The 26,507-nt window shown below is 38.5% G+C and overlaps 1 protein-coding gene across 1 annotated transcript in view; it reads left to right on the top strand.

The window, feature by feature from the left end:
* Positions 1–18,524, top strand: part of PTPN12 (protein tyrosine phosphatase non-receptor type 12) — a gene marked incomplete at its 5' end in the record, with an annotated part of 77,895 nt that extends 59,371 nt beyond the window's left edge. Inside the window, 6 exons of the mRNA XM_082007541.1 lie at positions 9,273–10,240; positions 13,490–13,567; positions 14,914–15,002; positions 15,974–16,004; positions 17,340–17,456; positions 18,047–18,524. Of these exons, the coding sequence (XP_081863667.1) occupies positions 9,273–10,240; positions 13,490–13,567; positions 14,914–15,002; positions 15,974–16,004; positions 17,340–17,456; positions 18,047–18,108 (1,345 nt within the window). The 3' untranslated portion in view covers positions 18,109–18,524. The remainder of the gene's footprint in view (positions 1–9,272; positions 10,241–13,489; positions 13,568–14,913; positions 15,003–15,973; positions 16,005–17,339; positions 17,457–18,046) is intronic.
* Positions 18,525–26,507: the final 7,983 nt, after the last annotated feature.

Here is a 26,507-nt window from a genome sequence, read left to right as displayed (position 1 = left end):
TCTTTGAAGAAGTTACAAGCATGTTAAAGTTACATGCTGTTAAAGCTGGTATTTTTTTAAAAGGAAGAAGACTTTTAAAGTCTTTATATTCTGTGTTGTAGTTGGCTCTAGAATGTGTAATTAGTAAAGCAACTTGCAGGTTGTTTTTTGGTTTTTTTTAAGGAAGGTTTAACAGTTGCTTTTTCCCCTAAAGCAAAAAGGGCTACAGGGACTAATACTGACCAGTACTGTGTGCCAGCTTGGTTTCAGGTGAACTTGCCTGAGATGATCCTGACTGAGCAGGAGGAAAATTGGTTTACATCTCTTGACCTCAGGAGCTTGTCTTCCATATTGCTATCAGACCAGGTTATGTTTGCTTAGATAGTAATACCTATGATTCCTGATAGTTGTTTTCTGACAGCCCTGAGGCTGTTTGCTGGATGAGATGGTGATATCTCCTCTACAGTGGAGGAGATATGGCTGACCACATCGGTGCATTGTAGAATTTTTTCTATAAAGGTGGCTTTCTCACCTGTCTCTTCTCTTGTTTTTGACAGGATTGTAGGACAGGTCATCTCTGTATTACCTTTAAATTTGTAGATTTCTTCCTTTTAAAGTGGAGTTAAGTATCAAGTTAATTCTCATGTCTGTACTAAGTAAGGATGAGATGCCACTGAAGACCTTGGCCATGTAAGACAGGAAACTTACTCAGAGAGGGATAATTAATCCTTTTAGTACTTGCGTTGGCCTGGGGATGTCTTGGGGAAGGAGTGCTACAAAGTATAACTTCTAATTGTATTTTTCTAGGCTTCTTTTATGTCCGTCTGTTCTTGGAAGTTACAAGTATCTTTAGGCTATTGATATTAAGTCAATATTAAATTGGAATTTTGTTTACTTTTATTAACTCACCATGAAGCATCTAGCTGTACTTGTTTTGCAGAGGTTCTGGAATTGTGTTGCCTTCCAACCTTTTATTGCCTTGTAATGCTTTAATGTAATTCATATTTGCTGTACAATATGGGAATGTAGCCATTCAGCTTAATGCCTATCTGCATTTCATGTCAACATAAAAAATACTCCTTGATTATTACAAAGGTAGCAAGAATAACTCATGAGTCCATACATCAGCACCTTATACTATAAATTGTTTGGCTTTGCAGTTTATGATCACTTCTTGTGAAAGTCACCTTGAACTTATATCTGTGTTAAATTTCTTTGGAGGACTTGGGGGGTGTAAAACGTTCTTTGCTAGATGTGTTCAACTATTTTTGGGTTAAGACAGGAAGAGGGCATAAGTATGTTTTGACTTTATTGTTGGATATAAGAGTGAAGAACCAAAGTTCTAAATTTACAATTTTGGACTGTATATGATTTTACTTAAGTGTACAATTGGAGCTTTTACTTCAAATCTGGAAGCAATGATTGGAACTTCGGAATTCAGAGGGAGCATCTTTATACCTTTAAGGAATAGTCTTTGAAATATTTGTGTGTTCAGTAGCTCATTCTAAAGTATTTGAAAAAAAAGGTTGTTTATTTTAATCAGGCTTGATTACAGAAAATTCTTTATTTTCAAGTTCAAATACAACTTGAAAGAAATGGAGAAACTGAGACATAAACTCAGAAAAAATGAGGTAACAACTTTTTTGTCCGCAGTGTAATAAAGAGCTATGTGCTACTGTCTGAAGGAGAAGGTGAAATACTGTAGCAGTTTCACTTTTCTTCCAATTATGCTTGGACTTCAATCTGATGATGTTAAAATCCATCTCAATGGTTATGTGAAATTCTGTTTCACTTCAAGCCCTGCAGAACTGCATCTTCTGCAAAGCTAAGATAAAAAACATTGATTGGTGTTCCTTCTTAGTTATCAGTTTGATTTGTATGTCAGAATAAAAAAACCAAAAAGCCTCATGTAACTGAATTTTACCGGAAAAATTCACCAGTTGGTTATTTTTATTCAGTCCTTATACTTTTTTATAAAGTATCTGTAGCATACTTTGTAGCAGCTTCACTGAACTCCAGCTTTTCTTTCATGTGGATGGCAGTGATTTAATGCTTAAGTAGAATAATGTACTTTTCTAGCTTCAGCCTGCTTACGTTGAGTTTCATTTTCCTATTTTAATTATGAGGGAGGATGTAGAGCTTGGTATCTATTTTTGGTTGATCATAACAGCTGCATTCCATGGCCTTGGCATCACTCTCTTTTATTGGAAAATAAAACCCTACAGTATGCTGTGTAGAATAACCATGGATTACTTAAGTGTGGGGTTTTTTTCTCTTTTGAACACTGGCCAAGTTCCATTTAAATCTGAACCCATACTGCCCTGTTTTAATAATATAGCTCTCTTCCATTAAGGCTAGAATGGCTTAGATTTTAAAACATTCTAAAAATTTAGAATATATTGCAGAAAAAGCAAAAATAGTGTTACCATCACTTCATTTTGTGGTCGTTTATTTTTCCCTATGTGTACATTTTTGGTGGAAAGTTGTGGGAGGCCTTTTTTTGACAAATTATTGTACGTTTGACAAGTTTTAATTAATTTTTATTATTACAAATAGTTTTTTGAAATTATTATTACCTAATGCATGGTTTACCTCACAGCTGGGAAGCCATTAACTGAGACCTTTGTCACTAAGGCACTGTGTCAGCTGCTTAGGTTGTGTGGCAATAAAAGCATATGAAAAAGCTGCCTTGATAACCTACAGAAATTCCTTATACAACTTTGTACGAGGAAAGTGGTAGTGGAATTACACGATAATCAGTAGCAGTTTTATACGAAGAGACACTGTCAAGGCTGAGTTATGAGAACACTTTCTATTTTTTATTGCACAGTGATTTTTACAAATATCCTTGAGAAATGCTTGCTTTTGCAATATATAAAAGCAATGCAGGGTTAATTTAAAGGTCTAATACAGGAAAGCTTACATCTCTTTCTCAAGTGGTCTGGCATTTTTGGTTCACTGACTCTTTCCTGTCTCAATATCCTCTCTCATGAGCTTTCTATTAGTTTCCTGGTAATTTAAATCAAGCTGTTTTTACTATACTGTCTCCCATTGTTTGTAATATTAGTAGTTCATCTTCAGATAATTTTCTGGCTCTGTGGGGAGAAGTGTCTATAGAGCACAGCTGTTGAAGGAAGTGCCCAAAGAAAGCATTATGCAGCAGCCCAAAATGCCCAAGATTTTCTGGCAAGAGTTTTAGAAAAAGCTGCTGCCAAGGACCTCTTAAATTATACATATCCTACTACTTCTGCTTTGTAAAAAGAAACAAAAACATTATTTGCAGTGCAGAACGTGTGAAATAATAATTCTATGATGTCAGTAAAACGGAAAAACTGTTACATATTCAAGGAAAATCAGGAAATCCCAGGTGGCATCTATGTCCTTTTAAAAAAATTACAACAGAATGCTATTTCAGCATCGTATTTTATGATGATGGATATTCTTCAATATTAATAAGGCAAAGAATGATTTTAATAAAGAATTTCTCATTTGGTCACTGTAAGGTCTCATTTAAGAGTTAAGGAATGAAATTTAACTTCAGATGCAACGGGGAACATTTTAATAGCTCTGTTTAGCTGTGTACGAGGAAGATCATTAAACAACTTCTGGGTTGCTGACTTGTGCAGTATTTCCTGTCTCATCAGTTCTCTGAATACTTCTAAGGGGGCTGTTTGCGTACATGTGGGGTGCTGTTTACTAGTAAATCAAATAGGAGAGTGATTTTATTAGACAGTTATCAGTGAAGAACTTCATGAATTTTCAGTGCTAGTATGGGCCTATAATCTTGTTATATCTAGTTTAATGCTAATTTGCTTCTTAAGCTAATTGTAATGCTTAATGGTATGTCTGTACCAGATAAGAAATTACTTTTGCTGATTGCATGTATAATTCTGGGTCAGGAAAATGAGGTCAATAAGGGAAAAACCTCGTTTTCAGTAGGAGGATTTCCTGGAGATTACTGATGAGCATCACTGCTGGTAAAGGGGGCACGTAAACATTTCTGCAAGTGAACTCCTTCTCTTTCTTTCCCCGGAATAGAGAGAAATCCAAGAAGGGAATTCTCCTGTCCTTCTTACTGTGTATTAAATTGGAGTAAGACTTGCTTCCCCTCCCCACCCCACCAACCAGGGTTATCTTTACGAATTTAAGCAAACAACTTATTCTCAAGCTTGTTTGTTTTTTCAAGAACATCTAGAGGCAAAAGAGTTCCCAAATTACTTGTGAATAAATTATTTTGATGTGCTTTGTAGTCCTCCTATCTTAATATAAAGCCAAATAGCAATATATAGGTGCAGGGAGGGAAGGAAGAGAAGGAATTTGAGGCCTAACCCTTTGTGGCAGGAGTCAGACAGGCAGGGAGTGGAAGGGAGCACCTGGGAGAACTGCAAGGGGATCTGGGGTCTTCCAGATACAAAGATATAGTAACTTTTAAAGATAATTTGGAGGTTGGGGAGCTTGCAGTACTTCAGTGGGTAGGGATTTCATAAGCTGAAAATCCAAACAATTTCTTCAGTTTGGAATCCCTTGTATAAGGATTTTAGTTCTTCATCCCATACTGCTATGGCGTGAAATGAAATCACAAGGATGAAACTCATGCTGTAGTTTGTCCCAAGACAGGTATGCTTTCAGTTCCATAGAAGATTCAAGTGTGAGGCAGTCCCCTATTTTATTTTATTTTTTTTAAATTTCTTTTACATAGGTCATGATAGTCTGAAGACTTTGCACTGGCTAAGTCCATTTAAGGCCTTGTTTCCAACTAGGGGAGATAATACTATTACTTCAGTTTTATTTGTGATATGACAGACAGGCTCTCATTACTTGTCTGCATGATGCCTTTCAGTTGTGAATAGACACTCAGGAATTCTTGTGCAATTGTGTGGTCTCTAGCCCTATAACTCTTAAAAAGCAAGCCTGCTGTTGGCTTTATTCCAGTGTAGTGGAAACTGTGTTTGATACTTAATGCTTTTTTGTGCTTCACTTAAATAATGCCCTTGGGGAAGAGGTAGCAATTCAATTTTGTAGCTGTCAGGGTTCTTTATTTGTCCGCTACGCTCCCCAGTAACCTTTTTGAAAATATGATTAAGACTTCTGAAAGACTTCTGAATCATTCTTCCTTCCTCTCTTGCTGTCTGACAAAGATAGGCTGGCATATGTGAGCAGTATGAGAAGAGCCTGACCATGGATTGCTGGATAATACAATACTGAAGGCATACGGAGTATAACTTGGTACTCTGCGTTTTTCTTATAACCCTTTCTACTTGTTGTTTTTAATTAATACTTTCTAAATGTTGGCTGAGAAGGTAGAAGATTCTTTGGCCCTAGAGCTATGTTACGAGCCCATATTCTTTCAAGTAAACAGGCTTTTTCAGACTTAATAAGGGCAAGAAAAGGAAGACGGAGACTTGTCTTGGAAAGCCAAATGCCTTAACAAGTGCAGGAGACCAATGCTAGCCTTTGTCAGTCTTCAAAGTGAAATGATTGATTTACCAAATTTCAGAATGTCTATTTTAAAGTTTTAATGTTTTATCACAGCATCATAGACTGGTTTGGGTTATAAGGGACCTTTAAAGGCCATCTGGTTCAGCCTCCTGCAATGAGCAGGGACATCTTCAACTCGTCCAGGCTGGTCAGAGCCCCGTCCAACCTGACTTTGACTGTTTGCAGGGATGGGCATCTACCACCTCTCTGAGCAACCTGGCCAGTATTTCACTACCCTCATGGTGTGGAATAATAAGGCACGGACTCTGGCGGAGATTCAGGCCAAAGACCTTTATTGTTAGTAAAGCTTGCTTTTTATACAAATACAGCCTGTTCACGCACCTAAAAGTGCTATCCGGTTGGCTATTGCTTTAAGTCCACGCGACTCTCTCAGAGGCAGGATTGGTCGCCTCTGTGTCCTTGTGCTCCTTTGCTTCCTCTTAGTTGTTTACCACAGCTGCTTCTCCTCAAGGTTGAGCTGTGCAGATGTCCAGCTGTTTACCAGCTTCTCAATGCCATAGCTCCTTCTCCTTAAGGTCGAGTCCTTGCAGGGTGATCCCAACATCATGGTGAAACACTTCTTCCTTAGATCTAGTCGAAATCTACCCTCTTTTAGTTCAAAACCATTACCCCTTGTCCTGTTGCAACAGGCTCTGCTAAAAAGTCTGTCCCCATCCTTTTTATGTGCCCCCTTTAAGTACTGGAAGGCTGCCATAAGGTCTCCCCAGAGCCTTCTCTTCTCCAGGCTGAACAACCCCAACTCTCTCAGCCTGTCCTCCCAGCAGAGCTGTTCCATCCCTCTGATATTTTTATGGCCTCCTCTGGACCTGCTCCAACAGGTCCATGTCTTTCCTGTGCTGAGGGCTCCAGAGCTGGATGCAGGGCTCCAGGTGGGGTCTCAGCAGAGTAGAGTAGAGGGGCAGAATCACCTCCCTCGACCTGCTGGCCATGCTGCTTTTGATGCAGCCCAGGATATGGCTGACCTTCTGGGCCATGCCAGCTCCTGTCCAGCTTTTCATCCACCAGTACCCCCAAGCCCTTCTTGGCAGGACTGCTCTCAATACCTTTATTCCCCGGCCTGTACTGGTAGTGGGAGTTGCCCCAACCGAAGTGCAAGACGCTGCACTTCGCCTTGTTGAACCTTATGAGGTTCACACAGGCCCAGTCCTCAAGCTTGTCCAGGTCCCTCTGGATGGCATCCTGTCCCTCAGGCGTGCCAACTGCAGCACTCGGCTTGGTGTCGTCTGCAGATTTGCTGAGAGTGCCCTCGATCCCACTGTCTGTCACTGATGAAGATATTAAACAGTCCTGGTCCCAGTACGGACCCCTGAGGGATGCCGCTCATCACCAGTCTCCCTCTGGACATTGAACCGTTGACCACTACCCTCTGGATGCAACCATCCAACCAAATCCTTATCCACTGAACAGTTCACCCGCTAAATTCATATGTCTCCAATTTAGAGAGAAGGATGTTGTGGGGGACTGTGTCAAAGGCCTTACAGAAGTCCAGGCAGACGACATATGTAGCTCTTCCCTTGCCCACTGATGGATGCTTTATAGTCAGGCAGGATATGGTATTAAGAGCAAGCCTTTTCTTTGGTCTTGTCTTTTGGTTTTTTAACAGTGTTCTTAATGTTTTGTCAGTAGTGACAGCCTTTCTCTGTCTAGGTAATTGTCTGATTACAAAGGATGTGAAAGACATGCCTCTTATTTCTGATCATATTACATGTGTGTCTGACTGTGATAACCCATCTGAGATTTCCTGGAGCTCCCCTGCAGTTGCTGAAATTTATTAGGCCTGTGTTTAGACTCCTGGCTTCAGACTACGCTTCCTCTGTGAAAGGTTTGTAGGAACAAGATGGATAGTGGTAGAGTTGGATGCTTTCTAACTGTTCCAAGCTGAATGGCAACCTCTATTTGGATGCCAGACTTCACCTACAAGCTCTGAAGGTGTGGCTTCGTTATGTAGTTGATAGCTCATTATGAGATTTCTTTTTCCTTCACAGAATCTGTCAAGTCTGTAAATTGCAAATATATTCTCATTTTTAATCTGAGTTATTAATATATGATTACCTACTACTGCTATCACGGAAGTTTCATTTAAATAGCCTGAAAGCACAGGGCCCGGAGAATGTAATCTGCATATCATCCTGCTGGTCTTTACAACATGAGAGTTAATACTGGTACACATTCTTCCAAACCTGCCAGATATGCTGTGATCTCCCAGGTTTTACACAAATGCGGCAGGAGAATGCTGTCACAAGGTACTAAGAGTTTTTGCTTTTTTGGAAGCCTCTGTTTTCTGGCTTTTGGTGTGCAGCCTCGAATTTATTTGCAAATAAAAGTCTGTTTCACAAGAGTACTGTGAATACTCCTCTGAATAGACTCAGTTCTTCAGGATGTTGGATCGTGAAAGGAAGGTACAATCCAAGGTCTACCAGTGACTTAATTTTCAACGGAAGAGAATGTCCTGCTGTAACCTTATCTCCAAGGGAAGGTTCCAAGTCTACTGCAGAGCTGGGTTTGGGTCATTGATGGTGCCTCTGACACAGATTATCCCCAAAAACTAAAGGTGTATGAGGATTTGGCTGACTCCTGCTTGTTCAAGGTTATTCCAGTGCTGGGACCACCTGAACGACTCCGTAAAGACGCTGTGACCCTGGGAACTGTCTGTTCCCTTAACATGGGTGGATTGGAGCATCTGTCTTCTAAATATCAGTGTCTTGAACATTATGTGCTGGCTGGTATAAAGGGTTTATTACTTCCCCATGAAGGACATCTGTGCCAACAGCAGGATGTGATCTGAGCTTTGTACATAAAATGGCCTGGTTTTGCAGCTCAAGCATGTGGCCAAATCACACTCCTTTGCAAACTGTAGTCCACTGTGCTTTGATTTATCTGCTTGGATTGAAAGTATTTTTCCATTAAACTATTTCATCGTTTTTCTGTTCTTGTCACACATTTGTTACTAGCCTTACATAATGAAATATTTTTAAAGGCTCTGAATGAAAATGCCTAATTCCTTATTTGCAGGCAAGACCTTAGTGACTTGTACCAAATGTTTGAAGTCAAATGTTCTGCATCTAATCTGAAAGTAAATTGACCATATACTTGAAGAGCTTCTCTTTTTAAATAGCTTAAGATGAACTGTAATAGTAAGTGCTGTGAGCTTGCTGATGTGCACTGTTATTTGGATCATATATTCTGCTGTGAATAGTTTTTATACAGTGTGCACCTTATATCAGCTAAATTTGGTCTGCATCATTAGCCTTATAACTATGGAAAAACTATTAAATACACAAATATAAAAACAAAATCCTCCTGGACATGTGCAGAAAAATAAAAATAAAGGAAGATATTTGGTATTAAGCAGACTTTAAGGGTTTTTTTTTTTTTTAGAAGAAATTTTTCTTGACTTTACTGAATATTGAATTGCGTATGTCAAGTTACTCTGAGACACTTAGGGAAGAAAAAAGCAAGGAAGAACTGAAATCCTGCCACAAGAGGGCCTTAGAGAATCTGAAAAAATATTGCTGGGAAAGGATGTGAGCAATCTTTGAACTATCAATGAGGATTAGTTGTGGCCTGAATGCATGTGTCTGTGATATTCTGGAAGACATTTTGAGTGTGGTGACTTAGTTCTTGCCTACCCCGTTAGTCGTATTTTATCACCATTGTCTGTATGCAGTAGAAGTGCTGCTTGGAGTTCAATATTGGTATAAAAGCATTACTGCTGCAGAGGTAGATGAATAGATATCTAAAATTTTGTCAAAATACAGAGAACTTAAACAACTGTGTTTTGGGTTTTTTTGCAGCTGCCTTGTAGAAGGAGATGCTAAAGAAGAAATTTTGCAGCCTCCAGAGCCTCAGCCAGTACCACCAATCCTAACACCATCTCCCCCATCAGCTTATCCAACAGTCACTACTGTGTGGCAGGACAATGACAGATACCATCCAAAGCCAGTTTTGCACATGGTTTCATCAGAGCATTCAACAGACCTCAACGAGAATTATAATAAGTCAACAGAACATTCAGGGAAGAATGAACCCAGTGAACGTGCAGAGAAAAGGCTGGAGCGAAACTTAAGTTTTGAGATCAAGAAGGTACCTCTTCAGGAGGGACCACGAAGCTTTGATGGGAACTCCCTGTTGAACAGGGGACATGCAATTAAAATTAAGCCTGTGTCATCCTGTGTAATTGATAAGAGCTTTAAGCCACAGGAACAGATTTCAGGGGATTCATTTGTAGATGCTTCTCAGAACTCATGTATGGAATGCAGCATGCCACAGTCTAACACAGCCTTAATAATACCTTCACCGGGAAGTCTGCAGAGTCAGCAGGCTTGTGATATTCCACCAAGACCAGATCGTCTGCCTCTGACAGAAAAGGGACACGCCACGTGGTCACTTCATGGGCCTGAAAATGCACTGCGTACGTCAGTGTCTGAAGACGTGTCTTCAGACATCTTTTGTCATGGTGTTAAAACTCTCTCTCTGGTATCAAACATGACAGTTGAACATCCTTCCAGTGATAATAATGATCATACTACTATTTCTGTTCGAGCACCCCTCTGTTTTACTAATCCTCTTCATTCAGATGATTCCGACACAGATGAGATGAACTTTGATGAAGCCATGAGCAAAAGCGCATCTAATGTTTCAACCGCAAGTGCCACAGTTTCTGCTGCCACTAACACTGAAAACATTTCTGCCAGAAAAGTATTGCCAATGTCTATTGCTAGGCAAGACTTAACAACTGTAACATGTTCTGAAGATGGCAAAGGTAGGTTTCATTGTGGTTCAGAAGTGCTACTCTTTAACCTGGTTGCATCTATAGAGTTGGACAACATGAATTTCTTTACAGTGCAATTTTCTAAATGTAAATTTAAGCAGTGCAGTATGGCAACTTCAGAAAGGGCACAACTTTTTTCTTCCCAGTTTTCAGTTTGCGTGTGAGCTATGTCTGCTACGAGGTACTACAGACCCTTATAAGCTGCTTCAAAAGCTTTACTGTGAGGTATGAATGAATTCTTAATTGCAGATGTCTGTGTTATTGGTTGGCGTGTTTTTTATTCCGCGTCTGATTTCATGGAAGTGTCTATAATAATGGCAGTTTTAGGTAGTCGAAATATTTTAAACAGGCTTCATGCTTACTGGTTGATGTGCTGGTCCTAAAAGTGTAGTTGTAAACTCTTTCAGTGTATCAGTCTTTGAAGTTGTTCATGATTTGGCTGCTGCATTTTAATAGCATTGTAAATATTTAGCCCTATTTTCCTCTTCTGCTGTATGTGGCCGTGGAAGACAAAGCAATATTGCTATTCGTCTAAAAATCCAAGTTCTGCTTTAGTAGTGCTTTGAAAATTATTCAGTTGCTTTTAATCTTCTACTGCTTTTTGGAATTTTTTGAGCAAGGAAAGTTTGCAAGACTGCTTCAGCAAAAAGTTACATTATTTATTGAAAGCAAAAGGGTCCTATAATGTGCAGATTCAGATTTCAATCTGGCTGGCACACTTAGATGAAGGACATAGTAGCTGGGAAGAACAAATTAGGCCTTGGTAGCTGTCTGTGCAAAGCTCAACAAAGTGCATAGTAAGGCTGTGGGGCTGAAAGGAGAACATGAGTATTTAGATCAGACTTTTGTGCTAGGAGCTCCTTACAGTGGTGGCCTTGCCTCGGGCGTCTGCAGGCTATGAGACTTTCTGAGGTGATATGGGTCTCAGTGTATGATGCAAGATACAGAACCAGCTGAACTGAAAATACTTGCTTTGTGAGCTAAGTTTTCACCGAAAGTCAGAGATTCAGAAACATGAACTATTTTGCAGCTTTAAAAACAATCTTTTTCTATGGATTTTGTGATATTACGTATATGCACGAAACAATACTTGCACACACCTGTATGTTTTTAACCCTGCGACACTTTAAAAATGCTCCGCATAGCAGACAAAGCCCTTTGTCATAGTTACTTCAACGTTTATACCGAGCAGTCCTCCTTGGATTTCTTTTTGGTAGATTTACATGCTACAGTATTTTTCCAACACTGCTTTTAGCCAGGCTTTTTTCCTTCTTTCCCAGGGCAATCATTGTTTATCACTGTTAGAAAATTGCTACCTCTCTACACATCTCTTCATGTAGATGCTGTAAGAACATGCAAATAAAATAAATGATATGTCATAAATACAATAAAGAATGGGAGAAATGTTACTCAAGAATTTGTTTCATGTAACTGCATATGAGAAACATCCTGAAATAACAGTACAGCCTTTGTGCTGCTGGTATGTTGATTTCACAGGAATGGCTTAAATTCTTTTTTTTTTTTAATAATTTATCTCGTGTTATTGAGGGTGTATCTGTTTCCTTTTGTATGAGAGTGAACACTTCCCACTTTGTTCGGGTTGCAGGTCTTGAACCCCATCTTGGGCTCAAGAATATATCAGTATCTTTGCACGAGTGTTCCTACTTCATGTTTTACAGTGGCTTTTTCATTTTCATACTTGTTCAGGACTCTTCTGTCTGAAGCTGGGCACGTGGGTACAATCATCAATGAAGCTTGCCTATGAACTTACTAGCACCCTAGTTGCGTAACCATAACTGTTGGTGTGCATGATCTTACCGCATAATTAAATCCTCTTTTTAATTCAAATGAAGTGAAAAATAGTTGTACCCTGAGGTTAAAAATAAACAAAACAGCAACAACAAAACCAAAACCCAAAAAAAGCCCTTTCAGTTAGTGTATACTCCATAGTGACTTTATTTGTGGATTTTTATAGAGGCTATTTCAATAAATTAAGGTTTTGTGCTGTGTAGTAAACTCTAGATGGAACAAGTCTCTCGCATTGAACACTGTGTCTTGTAAAACATGGAGTTCTGTCCCTGCTGCTGGCATGCTGGCGGGGCAAGCTTCATGGCTTTGTTAGAACACGTCTTGATCTTTTTATGAATCCTGCGTAGAATACAGTTGTCAGATGAGACTTACGACAGCAGCTACTTTGAATTGTCTTAAACCTTTAATTTCTACTCCACATTCCTTAGCAGGCAGGAGTGGGGCTTTTGCTGCCAGAACAGCTTGTGTTAGTGCGTTCCTGAGAAGCAAGAGGGAACAGACTGGGGACAGGATGTGTTACTGGCAACAACGGTAGCCATCTCCTCTGGCACCCATTTACCTTTCTGGCTAGTACATCTTGCACTAGACTGTTTAACTAGTTTATATCGATGATGTGGGAGCCAGCCTGGGTGGGCCCCAAGATGGACTTGGGAAGCAAAACTGAGACTTTGGGCTTCAGAGAAATGGTTAATGTGGAGCTTCCCTAGAACTTACTGTCACACGATGCAGTCCCGAAAAGCAACGTTGCTTAATGTCCTTGCACCTGTGCAATCTAGCTGTGCTGTATTGACTTCAAATGTAAGTGTGGCTAGAGCTACTTAAGAAAAAATAAAAATCACTGCTCATCAGCAGTGAATTACTGTCTTACACATATTTTCAACATGCTTCTTACCATGGTTTGGGAGCTTCATCAGTGGTTTAGTTGGTAGGCACAAACTGCATGTAGTTACCAGTATCTGCAGAGGAGTTCAAGGAGCCAATGTGTTGTGCGGAGCTTAACTCTTACTTGCAGTGGCTGCAAATAGTCACGTCATGAAGTGCAGTCAAATTACAGTTTGTTCAAGAAACAAATTATACCCCTCCAGTGCAGACTGTTAATTCTGCTTATATTCTGTTGCTGAAAGAATGAAGAAAAAGTATTGATTGGAGTTGCTGAGGCTTTTTTGTCTCCAAAGGATTTAGACTGAAAATGTATTCTGCTTTTCTTTCTTCCATCACATACAAACTGGTTCTTAACCTTTTAATGTGAAGATAGCATTGTTAGTATGGTAAAACAAAATGGTTTATAACATTTAGAGCAAATTTTCCTTCTGCTTTAAATTTCATACCAAGTTTAGGATAATATCATGTATCAAAAGATCAACTTCTAAAAATCTAGGAGGAAAACTTAAGTGTGTTTTTTAACTTCTCTAAATGTCATATTTGATTTAGATGCTGATACTAGTGAAGATTCCTCTCCCCCACTGCCAGAAAGAACACCAGAATCATTTGTATTAGCAAGTGAACAGAGTGAGTTTTTAATGTTTTGTGGTAATTGGGAATGTGAAATGCATTTCAGTATTGTATTTGAGTGCCCCTGCTTTTTGGTTAATTCTGAAGTGCTGGAGCAAATTGTAAAATGGCATGAGATCTAGCATGCGCAATGGCTTATTTTGAGATTTAACTTCCACAAGGCCCTGAACACAGTCAAATTATTTCTCATTTCCTGACGAAGCATGCTGTTATATGATATTTAATTATATTGGAGAGTTCAATATTGATTTTAGTGGAGCTGGTTTTCAACCTGAAGGGTATGGAAATGAGATACAGTGGGGAAATGCAATACAGTTAGGGAATTCCCCAACTATTTTAGGTAGTTTCCTACTGCTCCGAGGTAGGGAATGGGAAAACACATGAACAGTGCTTATCTGATTCTCCTTTCCTGGGCAAAGGAAAGATGGTGAAATTTTATACCGCACTCCATCTAGTGAACAAGCCCAGTTTATTTAAGTTTAACATAGTTTACTCTTTGCCTACATCAAAAGGGTAACTGAAGGAGAAAAGCTGATGCCTACAATGATGTGCTTATAGCTTCATATTTCATTCATCAAGCCAGTAATAGAAGAATTGGAAAAAAAAAAAAATAATTGAAATCAAGTGATAAATTAGGTTCATGTCTGGTATCTTCCAAAAAACCTAGTGTGGTGTAGTTATTTACTGAGGCTCTCGCCTTTTGAAACTTTCCAAAATTTTTGACCAAAGTAGTTAATACAGGTATTTTCAGTATAAAAACATTGAAGTTTTATAAATATGTCCCTTGAGCATCATAAGCATAGGTAGTTCAGAGTTAAAGTGACCCTTTCTTTGGATATTATAGATTGGCTTCTTTTGGGTGAGAACACAAGAAACAAAACTTTTTTTCCTAAAACAATTTTTTTTTTTTAACAAAAACATTTCTTTGGGACTGTAATCACTAAAACCACTTCAATTTTGATTGTGTTTCTGCGTGGTGTCAGTAAAGGATAGGTGTGGCTGCCCTGACTTGTGTGTTTTCTTTACTAACTATTTCTTTTTCAGATCTACTATTACTGCGCAGCTGGTATAACAAACTTTTAAAAGAATGAAAAAGAAGCTAATTCTTTTATTGGTTAGGAACCCCCAAATGAAGCAAATGAACATCCACAATGCAAACACTGCAGTCTTGTGTTTTGAGTTATGTTGCGGAGTCTTCCCTTATCTTGAAAGCTCTTAACTTAGAGAGATTGATGTTTTTACAAGCATTTAATTAAAAAAAAAAAAGTTGCTTTATAGAACTTTTCTAATGCTGCATCATGGAGAGAACTCAAGTATGTTGAGTTTGATTTAATTTTTCCTAGGCACACCCTTGCCGAAGCCAGTTATGATTGCACAGTCTGAATGGAGCATAGTGCGTGATCAGCATCTCCCTGAACAAACAGTCTCTTCAGTAAGTATAGGAGACAAGTCTGTACTAATCGGTCATTTTTAGTTCAGTTGGGAGCTACAGCAAAAAGCAAATAACATACTTGTGAAAAGTTACAGCTGTTGATCATCTAGAAATAGCCAGTTTGTCCTCTGCCTGAGCTGCTGAACTGGTGTGTTAAGAAAGAAAACGATCTCATTTTCTTAAGTTCAGCAATACCTTCAAAAGTCATCCTTAATATACCTTAAATTATGGTTTTAAGAGTGTAAATATGCTGCTTTTATGGACAGACTGCTGCTGTCTGCTTTTAGTCAATCATAAGCTAATTCAAGCTGGAGGAGAATTGCAGTCTCTAGTCTAACCTGCTGCATGAAGCAGGAACTCAGACCGGGCTGCTCAGGGCTTTATCCAGATGGGTCTTGAAAACCTCCAGAGACGGAGACTTCATTTCCTCTTTGAGCAACCTGTTTCACTGCCTGATAAAGTTTTTCCTTACATCCGTATTTATTTTAAACAAATTCTTTTCTGCCCATCACATTTCACTTCTCACATTAGGCTACTAGTAGCTCAAAGTCATCCAGTGTGAACAGCTCGCAAAACTTCAAAAGTGGAAAAATCCTCTTTACATTTGTGCCTTTTTTTCATGCACCCCCAAAACACTTTACAGCCACCTTTACACAGCACTTAAAAATTTAACAAAAAAGATAGATGTGAATTTTCAGGGACTCAATTAAACTACCAAAGTGTGCAAATAATTTGTAATGTGACAGTTTTAACTTTTTATTAAATATTATGTAACATTCTGATAGTAAGTTCTTAACTACTGTAGCATTTTTTTTGCCAGTGTTCTAGCAAGTTGGAAATGTAGGAGCAAGTAGATACTTCCACAAATGTTGTATTTTTTTGAAGATGTTTTCATCATCTTGAATTTCTGGTGTTCTTTTAATATTTTGGAAGCATTTTATAAAATTATTTTTTAAATTTCTCATTAACAGGACTTGAAAACAACTTCACCTGTACTACCTGGTAAGTGATCAAAAATCTTTTTCTTTTTTTAAATAGGAAAAGGAATGTTTTTTTCCACTCGTTAAATCTGCCCAGTAACCCCATAAGAGTAGAAAGCTCAAGTAACCTAACCATTTGAACTGAAAAATTGTTTTTGTTTGGGGAATATTTTTATTAAAGATTAGAAACTACCAGGGAGAAACTTTTCTACTGGAAATTCACAAATATTTCATGATCTAACCATGAAATAAAGGTATACATATGATACCTTCAAAAGCTACTTCCAACCCATGATACTTTAATTTCATTGGCAAATTTCTAAAAATTACAGTAGTCTTGCAGCAAGTGCATCTCTTGCTTTCCTACTGAAAAAAATTTGTCTGAACTTGGCTTTTGCTTTGAAAATATCTAAGTATATTGTCAAAACACTGGCATTTCTGAAAAGGTCTGCTGTTTTTAAAGCTTATAAGGGTTTCTGAGGAAGCAAGTTACAAGTCTAATTTAAAAATGAATGTTAAACTTTGGGTATGCTAAAAAAATTAAGACCAAAAATACTGAATCTAAATGCATGTTCAAACAATATTTTGTTCAGCTTAATTAGTACCTTCCCATGTTGCTGCAATAGAAATTGTAAAAGATAGTGAATTAATTTCTTCAATTTCGTAAAGACAGGACTAAACCTGAAATAAGTTCAGCGACGATGTGTGTGTATGTATATGTATGTATGTTGCATATTGAAGTCTTTAATTTTTGATCTTCTGAAAAGGCTTTGGTAAGAAGTGTAGTCTACCAGCTGATGTTTAACTTTGCAGCGATGTGCTTCTGCTGTAAGCTTATGTCTGCCATGTCTCTTCTGCATCTGCTTGAATGGGCTTATACAGTCCATTTGGAGCTGCACGTTAAATACGTGGTAGATTTTTTCAAATAAATTAGTTTTCAGAAGTATTACAGCTTTACTAATAGGGTGATTATACAAGTAATACAACACAGTTACTTACTGTGTCTTCTTAAGCACCCTTACTTTAGAAAGAACATGAACAGATGCATTTATATTGACGTATTAAGTGGTACTGTGAGCTTTTGCTATAAGTGCTACATGGGATTTTAAATATCCATACAAACTTTAAAAACAACAATAATCCATATTTGGTGAACAGGAATGTGTCACTGTCATTGTACATCTGCTTCATAAACAATTTTGAAGTCTGTTTTTTTAAGAAATGAGAAATTGACTTTTAAATCTTTATTGTTGTAAAGAATATTTGATGTAAGTTGTGTTCTGAGCTATACTTAAAAATAGTGTTCACAGAGCGCTGACTAAGTGAGTGTTACTGTAAGGGGGGGTGTATTTTCCAGATCGTCCTGAAAAAAGCAACAAAACACCAACTGACGTTTTACCTCAGATTTCTTTTTCTGGTTCCACTGACACCAGAGCTCAAATTTCGGAATTTCCTGCAGAAGTAACAGATACTGGTAATTACAATTCATTCCAAACATAATCACTAGATAATGTAAATAGAAGATTCTTTAACAGTACTAGTTTGGATACCTGCTACTGCTGCCTTCCTCCAGCTTGCTGAGGTGCAGAACCCAGCCAAATGAGCCTGCCTTGTCTCTTCAGCACTGCTGAAAGAGATTTTCCCAGAATGAGTGATTCAGTTATTCTTCACTTTGTTTTTTAGAGTGAAAAAAAAAATATATATATAACAATAATAAATGTTCAGAAATAATACCTGAGAAAACTGCTTTGGTATACAGAGAAGGAAAAAAATCAAGAAATTGTAACAAAGACTTTAATACTGTATTTACTGAGAAGTACTTTCCAAGAGGGGTGTAAATAGTGAACTATATTTATATACAAATTCTTCATATTTGTATTTCCTTTGGCCATGGTGCCTTTAGAACTCCTAATACTATAAAGTCATTTTTGAGCCCTGAGAATAAACCTTTTACATAAGAGCTGGAGCATGTCTTACAGTGATCTTTCTGACTGCTGCCAACATTTGTGACACTGTGTTGTCCGAGGGGACGGAAGTATTAAATGTTTTTTTTTTTTTCTTTAGGTTTTGGTAACCGCTGTGGAAAGCCCAGAGGACCAAGAGAGCCACCTTCAGAATGGACATGATCCAAGAACCAATGGACACACTATCAATAAATTATACTGGAAAACTCAAGTGCCACTGAGAACTAGAAAAATAGTATTCTACTTCTTTTGGGGGGCGACTAACACAGAGCAGTGTAGATCTAACTACCAAATGGTACACTCTTACAGTACATCCCATGCAAAACCTTAAACATCATTCACAACAGTGGATTCCAGTAGTACAACTTAACTTTTTGCTGGGGCCATCTACCTGCCTTATTACACTTAGGAGAAAGTATTACATATGATTTATTTTGTAACTTCAAGTATTATTGCCTTAATGTCTTTTAACCCTGTTACACGCTGCTTGTAGACATATGTTAATATAGTAATACTTTTGACAGATTGTGTTTATGGACTACTTTTTGCTAACGTTTGATTACCATGTATGCATTATTTTGTATATGTACAGGGCAAGTAAGTATATAATTTGATAAAGTTGCAATCATAAAATATTAACAGAAGATGTAAGAAATCTCTGCATGATCTAAATTTTTTGTGTACCTTATTTGTAAATTATTTGCCCTGAAGTTTTAGAAAATAGTTTCTGGGGTTTTTTTACAAAAATTGCTGGACACATACAGCCAGAATTTCAGGTTAGCAGAGATAAAGATTGTAATACATTTTGTAAATTGTAAGCAAAAGGTTATTTTTATATTATATACTGTTTAATTGTCAGACCTAATTTGTTCTGGTTTTCATCTAGTCATGGAGATTCAGTAAGTGCCTTGGAACAGTATTGAATTCTCTTAGCCTGTGTATGTTACTTCAGTGTTTTGAGTTCATCTGGAATTAGATTATCAAAAATATTTGTACATTTCTAGTATACTTGACCTGCCAGTAAAAGAGAAATCATTCTACATAATCAACACTCCTTAGTTTTCATTTTAATGTTTCATCAGTTGCAATCTTTAGAAAATGCCGCTCTATCAACTTGCTGTATAATAGGGTTTTACAGTTTTAATATGGTGTGTTTCTAATTTGGGAAAACCAAAACACACTGGTAAAAGGACTGTTTAAATACCACTGTCTTCTCTTACAAATGGTAAATACAATTTTTGTTGTTCAGCGACTGTGTATGTAAGAAAGCAACTTAATGAAGGTTCACACAGAGCCCTTGCAGCTACACTGTATCTTGGCAATGTATTATGTCAAGAGTTAATCCTTATAAGGATTCCTTACTTAAACTTTTCTGTAATACAATCTTTAAATTAAAGAAAGTCAAAATCTCACTATGGGTGTTTTTACTCTTAGGAAAAAACCTATATTCAGAAGTAAACTAAAATAGAGTGAAGGATGGCAGGAGGTTGGACCAGATGGCCTTTAAAGGTCCCTTCCAACCCAAACTGTTCTATGATTTTGTAGCAGTCTGGCTTAGCTTATGGATCTCGTACTTGAACAAAATGACCCTCAGGACCTTATTTTAGTAACTACTTTAAAAGTTCTGGCTAGCAATAATGCCAGAGAAGTGAAGAAGAATGTTTAGAGGAAAAATGTTTATTTTAGGTAGTGAAAGTATCTATTAATCTGAACTTTAGCCATAGAGACATTACTTCTAACTTACTATTTGTACCTTTAGGGACTCTCTGCTAAAAGAGAGCTAATGTCCAGGCAGCAGCCCTATTGTAACTTCCAAAATATGCATAACTTGCCATTACTGTCTTTGACTGTGGATTAATCACCGTGCATTTGGTACGCATGGCAGACTGCCTAGCTGGGGAGCTCTTTCAAAGAACTGTACGCGCTATAAATTCTTATAGCTTCCCATGATATAGTTTTGCGATTATTAATTTAAAAATAAACAATTCAATGATATATGTCATTTGGGATAATCTATATCAACTAGATTCCTTCTCTGTAAACAGTTCAGACAGCTGGAATGTCTTGTAGATGGCAGAATAAAGTTGGCCTGAATTTTGTTCCCCTTCCCCTGCATTGACAATGATTAGCTTAGGCTTTCACTTTTACAGACCTCCTGGGGTTTTGTAATGCACAATGTGCTGTCAGTCTGGACAGTCCAAATCAGTGTAACTTTTTGAAACGATTGTTAAATAAGAAAATTTTCAAATATGTTTTGGACATACTTTTTAAGGATCATTTCCATATTTCTCTACCAAGAAAATACAGAACTGTGCAGATTGTAGATTTTCTGCTTTCCATGTCTGAATTTCACTTAGCACAAAAGGCTGACAAAAACCTGTGTACTAGATACAGGCCATCTGGTAACGTTTAATTGAAGTACATCCAGGTTCATATTTTTTCCCCTAAGATTTGCATGGATTTGAATAGTATTCTAGACTGAGTTCATGACAGAAGGTTCTCAGCCTTTCTTTGCTTTAGCAGTAGGGAACTGCAATTGTCCTGAATGGATTTCTGTATCCTTTGACACACCTGTCAAAGGTCTTACTGTTGCCTGCTTACATTCATCTGAGCTTTATGTTTTTCACCTATTTTATATCAGGTAAACTGACGATTTTAAGTGCAAGGCGAAACCTGCCCAATGTCATTACTTTCTGTATCCACACTTGTGGGTGGTACAGAGATAAGCGCAGGGTTGGGTGCTATATGCTGGATAGTTTCATGTCATAACTTCGAAATGTTATCCGGTCTAACAGCTTCTTCAAAAAACAACTCCTTTCCTTCCTGTGGTTTATTTGAAATTCAATCTGAAGGGGTTTAGATTGCACATTATCACTGAATACAGATCTAGACCAAGTAATTTTATATATATTTTTAAACCAATCATGGAGTAATATTTCCTTTCACTCAGCTCCAGTCTTCCACATAATTTTTTTCTGAAAGCAGTCTTCAACTTCAGTCTCTAAAGAACAGCTTTTGTCAAGCCATACATATATGTACATACGTACATACCACTATAGCAAAAACCAGTAACACTACTCAACCCAGCTATTCTTATTAATAACCACTGTATTGGCTTGTTTGTTCTTTCAGTATTTTTCTAATATTCCATTTATTAAATTGCCTAAATGTATTAATGTTGAACAAATGCAGTAAATTATCACATCAAGAGAGGAATGAGTTTGCCATGTTTTCAAAATGTAAATACCGAAGTCTGAGAAGAAAGCTGACCTCTACTAATATCATTGTTCATCTCTGTTATGCAGCATATTTTAAGTTGGGTATTGATTTGGCAGGTAGCTTTCTTCTTTTTCATGGTTAGAGCATTACTTTTTAGCATTTTTATTTCTTATTTATCTGTTAGGAAAGCCTCTTGCATTTACATCTTTTTTCCTTAAATAAGTTTCTAATTTAGGAACTGTGCAGAACAAAGAAAAATCTCAAAGAATTACCTCTGGGATTTTGTATATACAAATTTTGGGTTGGGTTTCTTTGGAGACAAATTTCTAAAAGAATGAATGCGGATCAAGTGTGACACAAGTGACTGGGCAGCGTGATAACCCCATGCTGCTGGAATATTTTAGCTGTAGATTATACTGACTATAAACAGAGTCTTCTGACAATTAAATGCTTAAATATTTGCATTTGAGAATTAAAGGTGTGTGTTTCAGGTTATAATTTCCGCTGTGCCACATAGCACTTGGTATGAAGTGGTGACTTATGCTTTAATATATAGCAAGTACAAATTCCATGTTTCTAATGCAGTAACATTACCTCTGCTGGCTTATTTCAAGGTCTCTTAACCCAATAGTGTATCTCATCTGTTTCACTGTGCTTTTCACATACTCGATAATACTGTACTGTGGGTGACAAGTGGCTCCTCCTGTGGTGTTTGGTGGACGTGGAAGGAGAGTTGTACAGCAATTAAAGCCGTTTTCATTGAAATCGAGCAGAAGTGTGGGGTTGCAAAGGAAGAGCTGGTCAGTGACTGTATCTTAGAGCATCCGCTCTTCAGTGTACCTGAGGATTGAGAAGATGGTTATAAGAGGGGTGGTAAGGAGGGTGGTTGAGAGGATGGTTGTAAGGCAAAGTTGAGATTAGGGAAGCTCCGTGTAGCCTGGACACTTCTGAGACTCTGGCCCAGTGCCAGGCAGACCACCCACAGTCCAGCTGTAGCCATTCATAATTTATTCAACTTCTGATTAATGTATCTGCTTAATGTAAGATGCTTAAGATGTTCTGATGACAATCGGTCAGAATAATTATGACTGTTGAAGAAGGCAATAACATAACCTGGTAAAAAGTGAGCATCATGAGTGGCATCCAGGGAAAAAACAATATAAAAGTTGCTTTTTTATTATTATTAATATTTGCAGTCTGAAAATATTCTCTTCATTGCTAGATCACAGAAGAAATGAGAGCTAAGCCTTAGACTTCCTGGCTGGAAGGAGGGGATGGATTGTCAGTGTTAAGCAGGTGATAAGCCTTGGACCACACCGAGCACACTGCAAACAAGACCGTGTTTCTCCCAGTCTGATTTGGCAGTTCAGCCGAGTTAAGAAAAGCTTGCAAACACTGGCAAGGATACCCTAAGGTATAATGACCCAGACATAAAGCCTTTTTTGTTATTTTTGTCTGTGCTGATTTGTACTTACAGCAGGGCAATAAAAGAATAAAGAACTTTGAAAAATGTAATTTGAGTTTAGTAACTGACTTGCTGGCTTTCAGAGCACTGGAATGAAAGGGCTTATGTGTCGCAAAGGCAGCGGGAGCAGTAGTAGGAGTGGAAAAGGAAGAAGAGTATCTCTGAGACGTAGTCAGAGTAGTTGAATGGCACTTCTGAGTGGGAAGGACAGAAAGCCAGACTGCTGCCCTGGAGGTGTGTTCAGAAGGGAACACAAGGGATATTAAGGATCAGTTTTAACCTTAAAAAAAAAAAAAAAAGTTTGAATGAATCACAGTAAGTAGTTATGAATACAAACTGGCTTTATAATAAATACAGCAAACTGCTTGAAACTGATGAAATCAAGTTTTAACATAGAATGTTTAATATTCACCTTCTGGGTAGATAGTACCCAGAAGCAAACCAGTGTCTTCTAGGCAATAATAAATGCACAGCTATAACTGGATTTCGTTGCACTCAGACTGAATTTGTCTGTGTTTATGTTGATATATCCCCTTAACTGAAAGTATTTTCTTCCTCCTCTCCCATAATAGGAATATTTGCAGGTCAATCGACTGAACTGGTAACAATCATACCTCTAAGTATACAGTGCCTGACTGAATACTAACCTGATTTACTTCCCCTCTTAACAGGAGCTGAAGCAAAGTAGCCCAGTTATCTTGTCCAAGAGGTTGGTAGCGTGGGCGGTCAGGTGTAGTTTGTGCCACTGCTGGCTGGCTGCTCCCGCGACTCGGCCAGGAGCTGCCCCTGCTGCTTCCATGGATGCTCCCAGCTCTGTTCCTCCCACCTTCTCTCTTCACTCAGAATTTTCTTCTAGTTCACTTGTTTTCCAATTGCCATGAAAGCAGTACTTTTTTTCCAATATTTGTCTTGATTTTTGTTGTATGGTTGTTTGCTGTGCCATGCTTTATTTTTACTAGGTCTTGCATCTGCGTTTGTGTGTTCTCTTCCTTTTAGCCACCTTGGTACTGTGTCTTTCTGGTCAGGTTAGTAACTCTTACTTAGGCAGATGTAATACCTGATGTGATGGGTGAGAATGGACCAAATTCAAACGTGCAAGTGCTTTCTTCTGCTCAAATCTTACTTCACAGACTTTTTCTTAAACAAACAGTCCCACATGGGATACCGCCTTCCATTGGCCTCAGGCTAGATCACTAGGTTATAACTGGTATGGGAATATGACTTGGACTTCTGGGGAATTGATGTTTATGCCATGGTGAGAATATAGTGTACTTTGTGCATAAGATAACATCAAGTCAATATTGATTATGAAACAAGCTAAATAGAGGATTGACATTCTCTATCCTAACAGCATTTATTTTATCAATTTTTTTCCCCAACCATCATTCCTCACTCATGCAGCTCTAAACTGGAGAGAGCAGATAGTCTATTTTTAAGCGAAGTTTAAGTGCAAAGTGTAAGTACCTAAAATGAGTGTGCAGTGACTTTTTTTTCTTATCTTCATGTTTTTCCACGGCATCAGGTTACCTAAAAATTAGTTTCTTTAGTCTTGCAGCAGCTTGTGGGCCAAGAAATTGCATATGGAACCTACGTAGAAAGGCAGCTCATCAAAAGCTGCATACTTTCATAACGCAATTTTTTTTTGTTTGAACACGCTTCTCTTTTGGCTGGGATGTAATTGTGGGCTGATTTAACTTCAGTTAGGTGATAGTCTGCTCTTTCTCGTCTCCCATGTGATATCAAGTATATCTGGCAAAACATTCTTTCTTATTTAGCTGTACTGAAGAGCAGTTTCTCTGCCCTTACTAGTAAATCAGTAATGCAGTAGTGGCCAGGAAGGTCAAGTGCATGCAGGGGAGAACAGTGGAGGAGTGCTGGATGTTTAGAAACCAGCAGTCTTGCAGTAGTGGAGAGAACTGTATTTAAATTTACTTTAGCAATAAGAGAATTATTTGGTATATGGGTGAGGAATACACCTTCGGTCCAAACTTGGCACTTCTGAACTGAGAGCATGACTCTTCCTCCCAGGGAAGGCACCTTGGCCAGCAAAGGGCTTCTGAGCCCATCGCTTCAAGGAAAACAGCTTTTTGACTGCTGCGTTGGTGGCCAGGCTTGCTTTAAATGTCCCTAAACCCCTGCACAAGTCAGTTATTAATTTCCTCAGGCTGCGGTAGCTTTTGTGCTAGTCACTCTTTGGTATATTTTCTCTCTAAAAATACTTGTCCCTCAGTTGCATACCTATTCTTCATACTTGCCCATCTCATATAGGACCTAGAAAGTGTACAAGGTGGTCGCAGATAGTGTTGATTGCACCTTGGGTTATGGGGCTGCACTAAAGCCTCTATCAGGCTTCTAACCAGGACTCATTGTGCTAGAGGCCGTACAAAGCAAAAAGGGTGTAGTTCCCCCCCACCCCGAGTCACGGACCGGAGTGTGAGGAACCTGTAATGGCACTCTGCCATAGGAAATAAAAATGACACATGCAATCTAAACAAGATTGTGTTGCGTCTTTGTCAAGGAAAATTCTTAGAAGAGAAATATAAACAGCGAAATGGCTTTGGAAGGATTGAAGGAAACTTGCAAGCTTGAGGGGCAGCACAGAAGAAATTACAAGGTTGCCCTTAAAACTTGGAGAGGACCACAAAGCCTGGCATAGCAGGTCAGCCATGCAAAAGTTGATCTCTTAGAACAGCATGAAGGGCAAAAGTAAGGGTGTGGAGAACACAGAAGCTGGAAACAAGTGGCTGTGTTAAGTGTGGTGGAAAACAGCAGAGCAAGGGGTAAGATGAAGATAAGTGATGCACTTAGCAAAAGTCTGGAAGGCAGCTGTTCTCTCATGGTATATGCAAGACATTTTATTTGTGAAAGTGAAATGAGATGGACAAGAACTCAGGGAAGATAAGATCTTACATGTTCAGCAGTAAAGACCTGCAAGATCTGACTAGCCTAAATCAGAGCACCTGGAGGGAAGTCCAGGTGGAAGGGAATAGGCATCAGTGATGGTTGGGATGGTGGCAGAAAGCACAATTATGAGAAAAGTGGATAGAAGAAGGAAAACAGAGGCAAAAAGTTCTGATTAAGCCAAATGGAGCTTCAGCTGATGGCTAGGTATCTACAAAAACAGAGAAAAGGAAATGTGTAACACCTTTGTATGTGGAGGAGGAAACAAATCTGGGTTATAAGAGCATACCTATGTGGTATTAGGGTTTGATAGGGACTACTCAGAGTGCCCAAGGTGCTGGAAAGCTTGGGGGAGGAGTCTCCTGAAGTACACTGAAAGGGTTAAAAAAAATAAGGAAAGAAGTCAGAAAAAGCATGAGCCACAGGAAGAAGAATTTTCAGGACAGTGTGAGGAGGAAAAAGATCCTGCGTTTGATGTGTCTGAAATCAAAAAGCCTTTGGAAACTGGTTTGAGAGAGAAGCCAGATGGGACATAGTCTGAAAAGAAATTTCAGGGGATGAAGGCAAGAAGTGAGCATGCAGGTGAAAATGAAAACTAAATGTTTTGGGAGCCAAAAAGCTCATGCATTACATTCACCCACATGCATGCACCCAAGCAGAGACTAGAGAGTGCACTGTGAGGGGAAAATCACAGAATCACTAAGGTTGGAAAGGACCTTTAAGATCATCAAGTCCAACCATTAATCCAGCGCCACCATGTCCCCTAAACCATGTCCTGAAGCGCCACATCCACACGTTTTTTGAACACTTCCAGAGATGGCGACTCCACCACCTCCCTGGGCAGCCTGTTCCAATGCCTGACCACCCTCTCAGTGAAGAAATTTTTCCTAATATCCAATCTAAACCTCCCCTGGTGCAACTTGAGGCCATTTCCTCTTGTCCTATCACTAGTTACTTGGGAAAAGAGACCAACACC

Source organism: Phaethon aethereus (assembly GCF_964289735.1).
Source record: "Phaethon aethereus genome assembly, chromosome: 1".
Taxonomy (NCBI): Eukaryota; Metazoa; Chordata; class Aves; order Phaethontiformes; family Phaethontidae; genus Phaethon; species Phaethon aethereus.
Note: the sequence above shows the minus strand (reverse complement) of the source record. Positions and strands in the feature narration are given on the sequence as shown.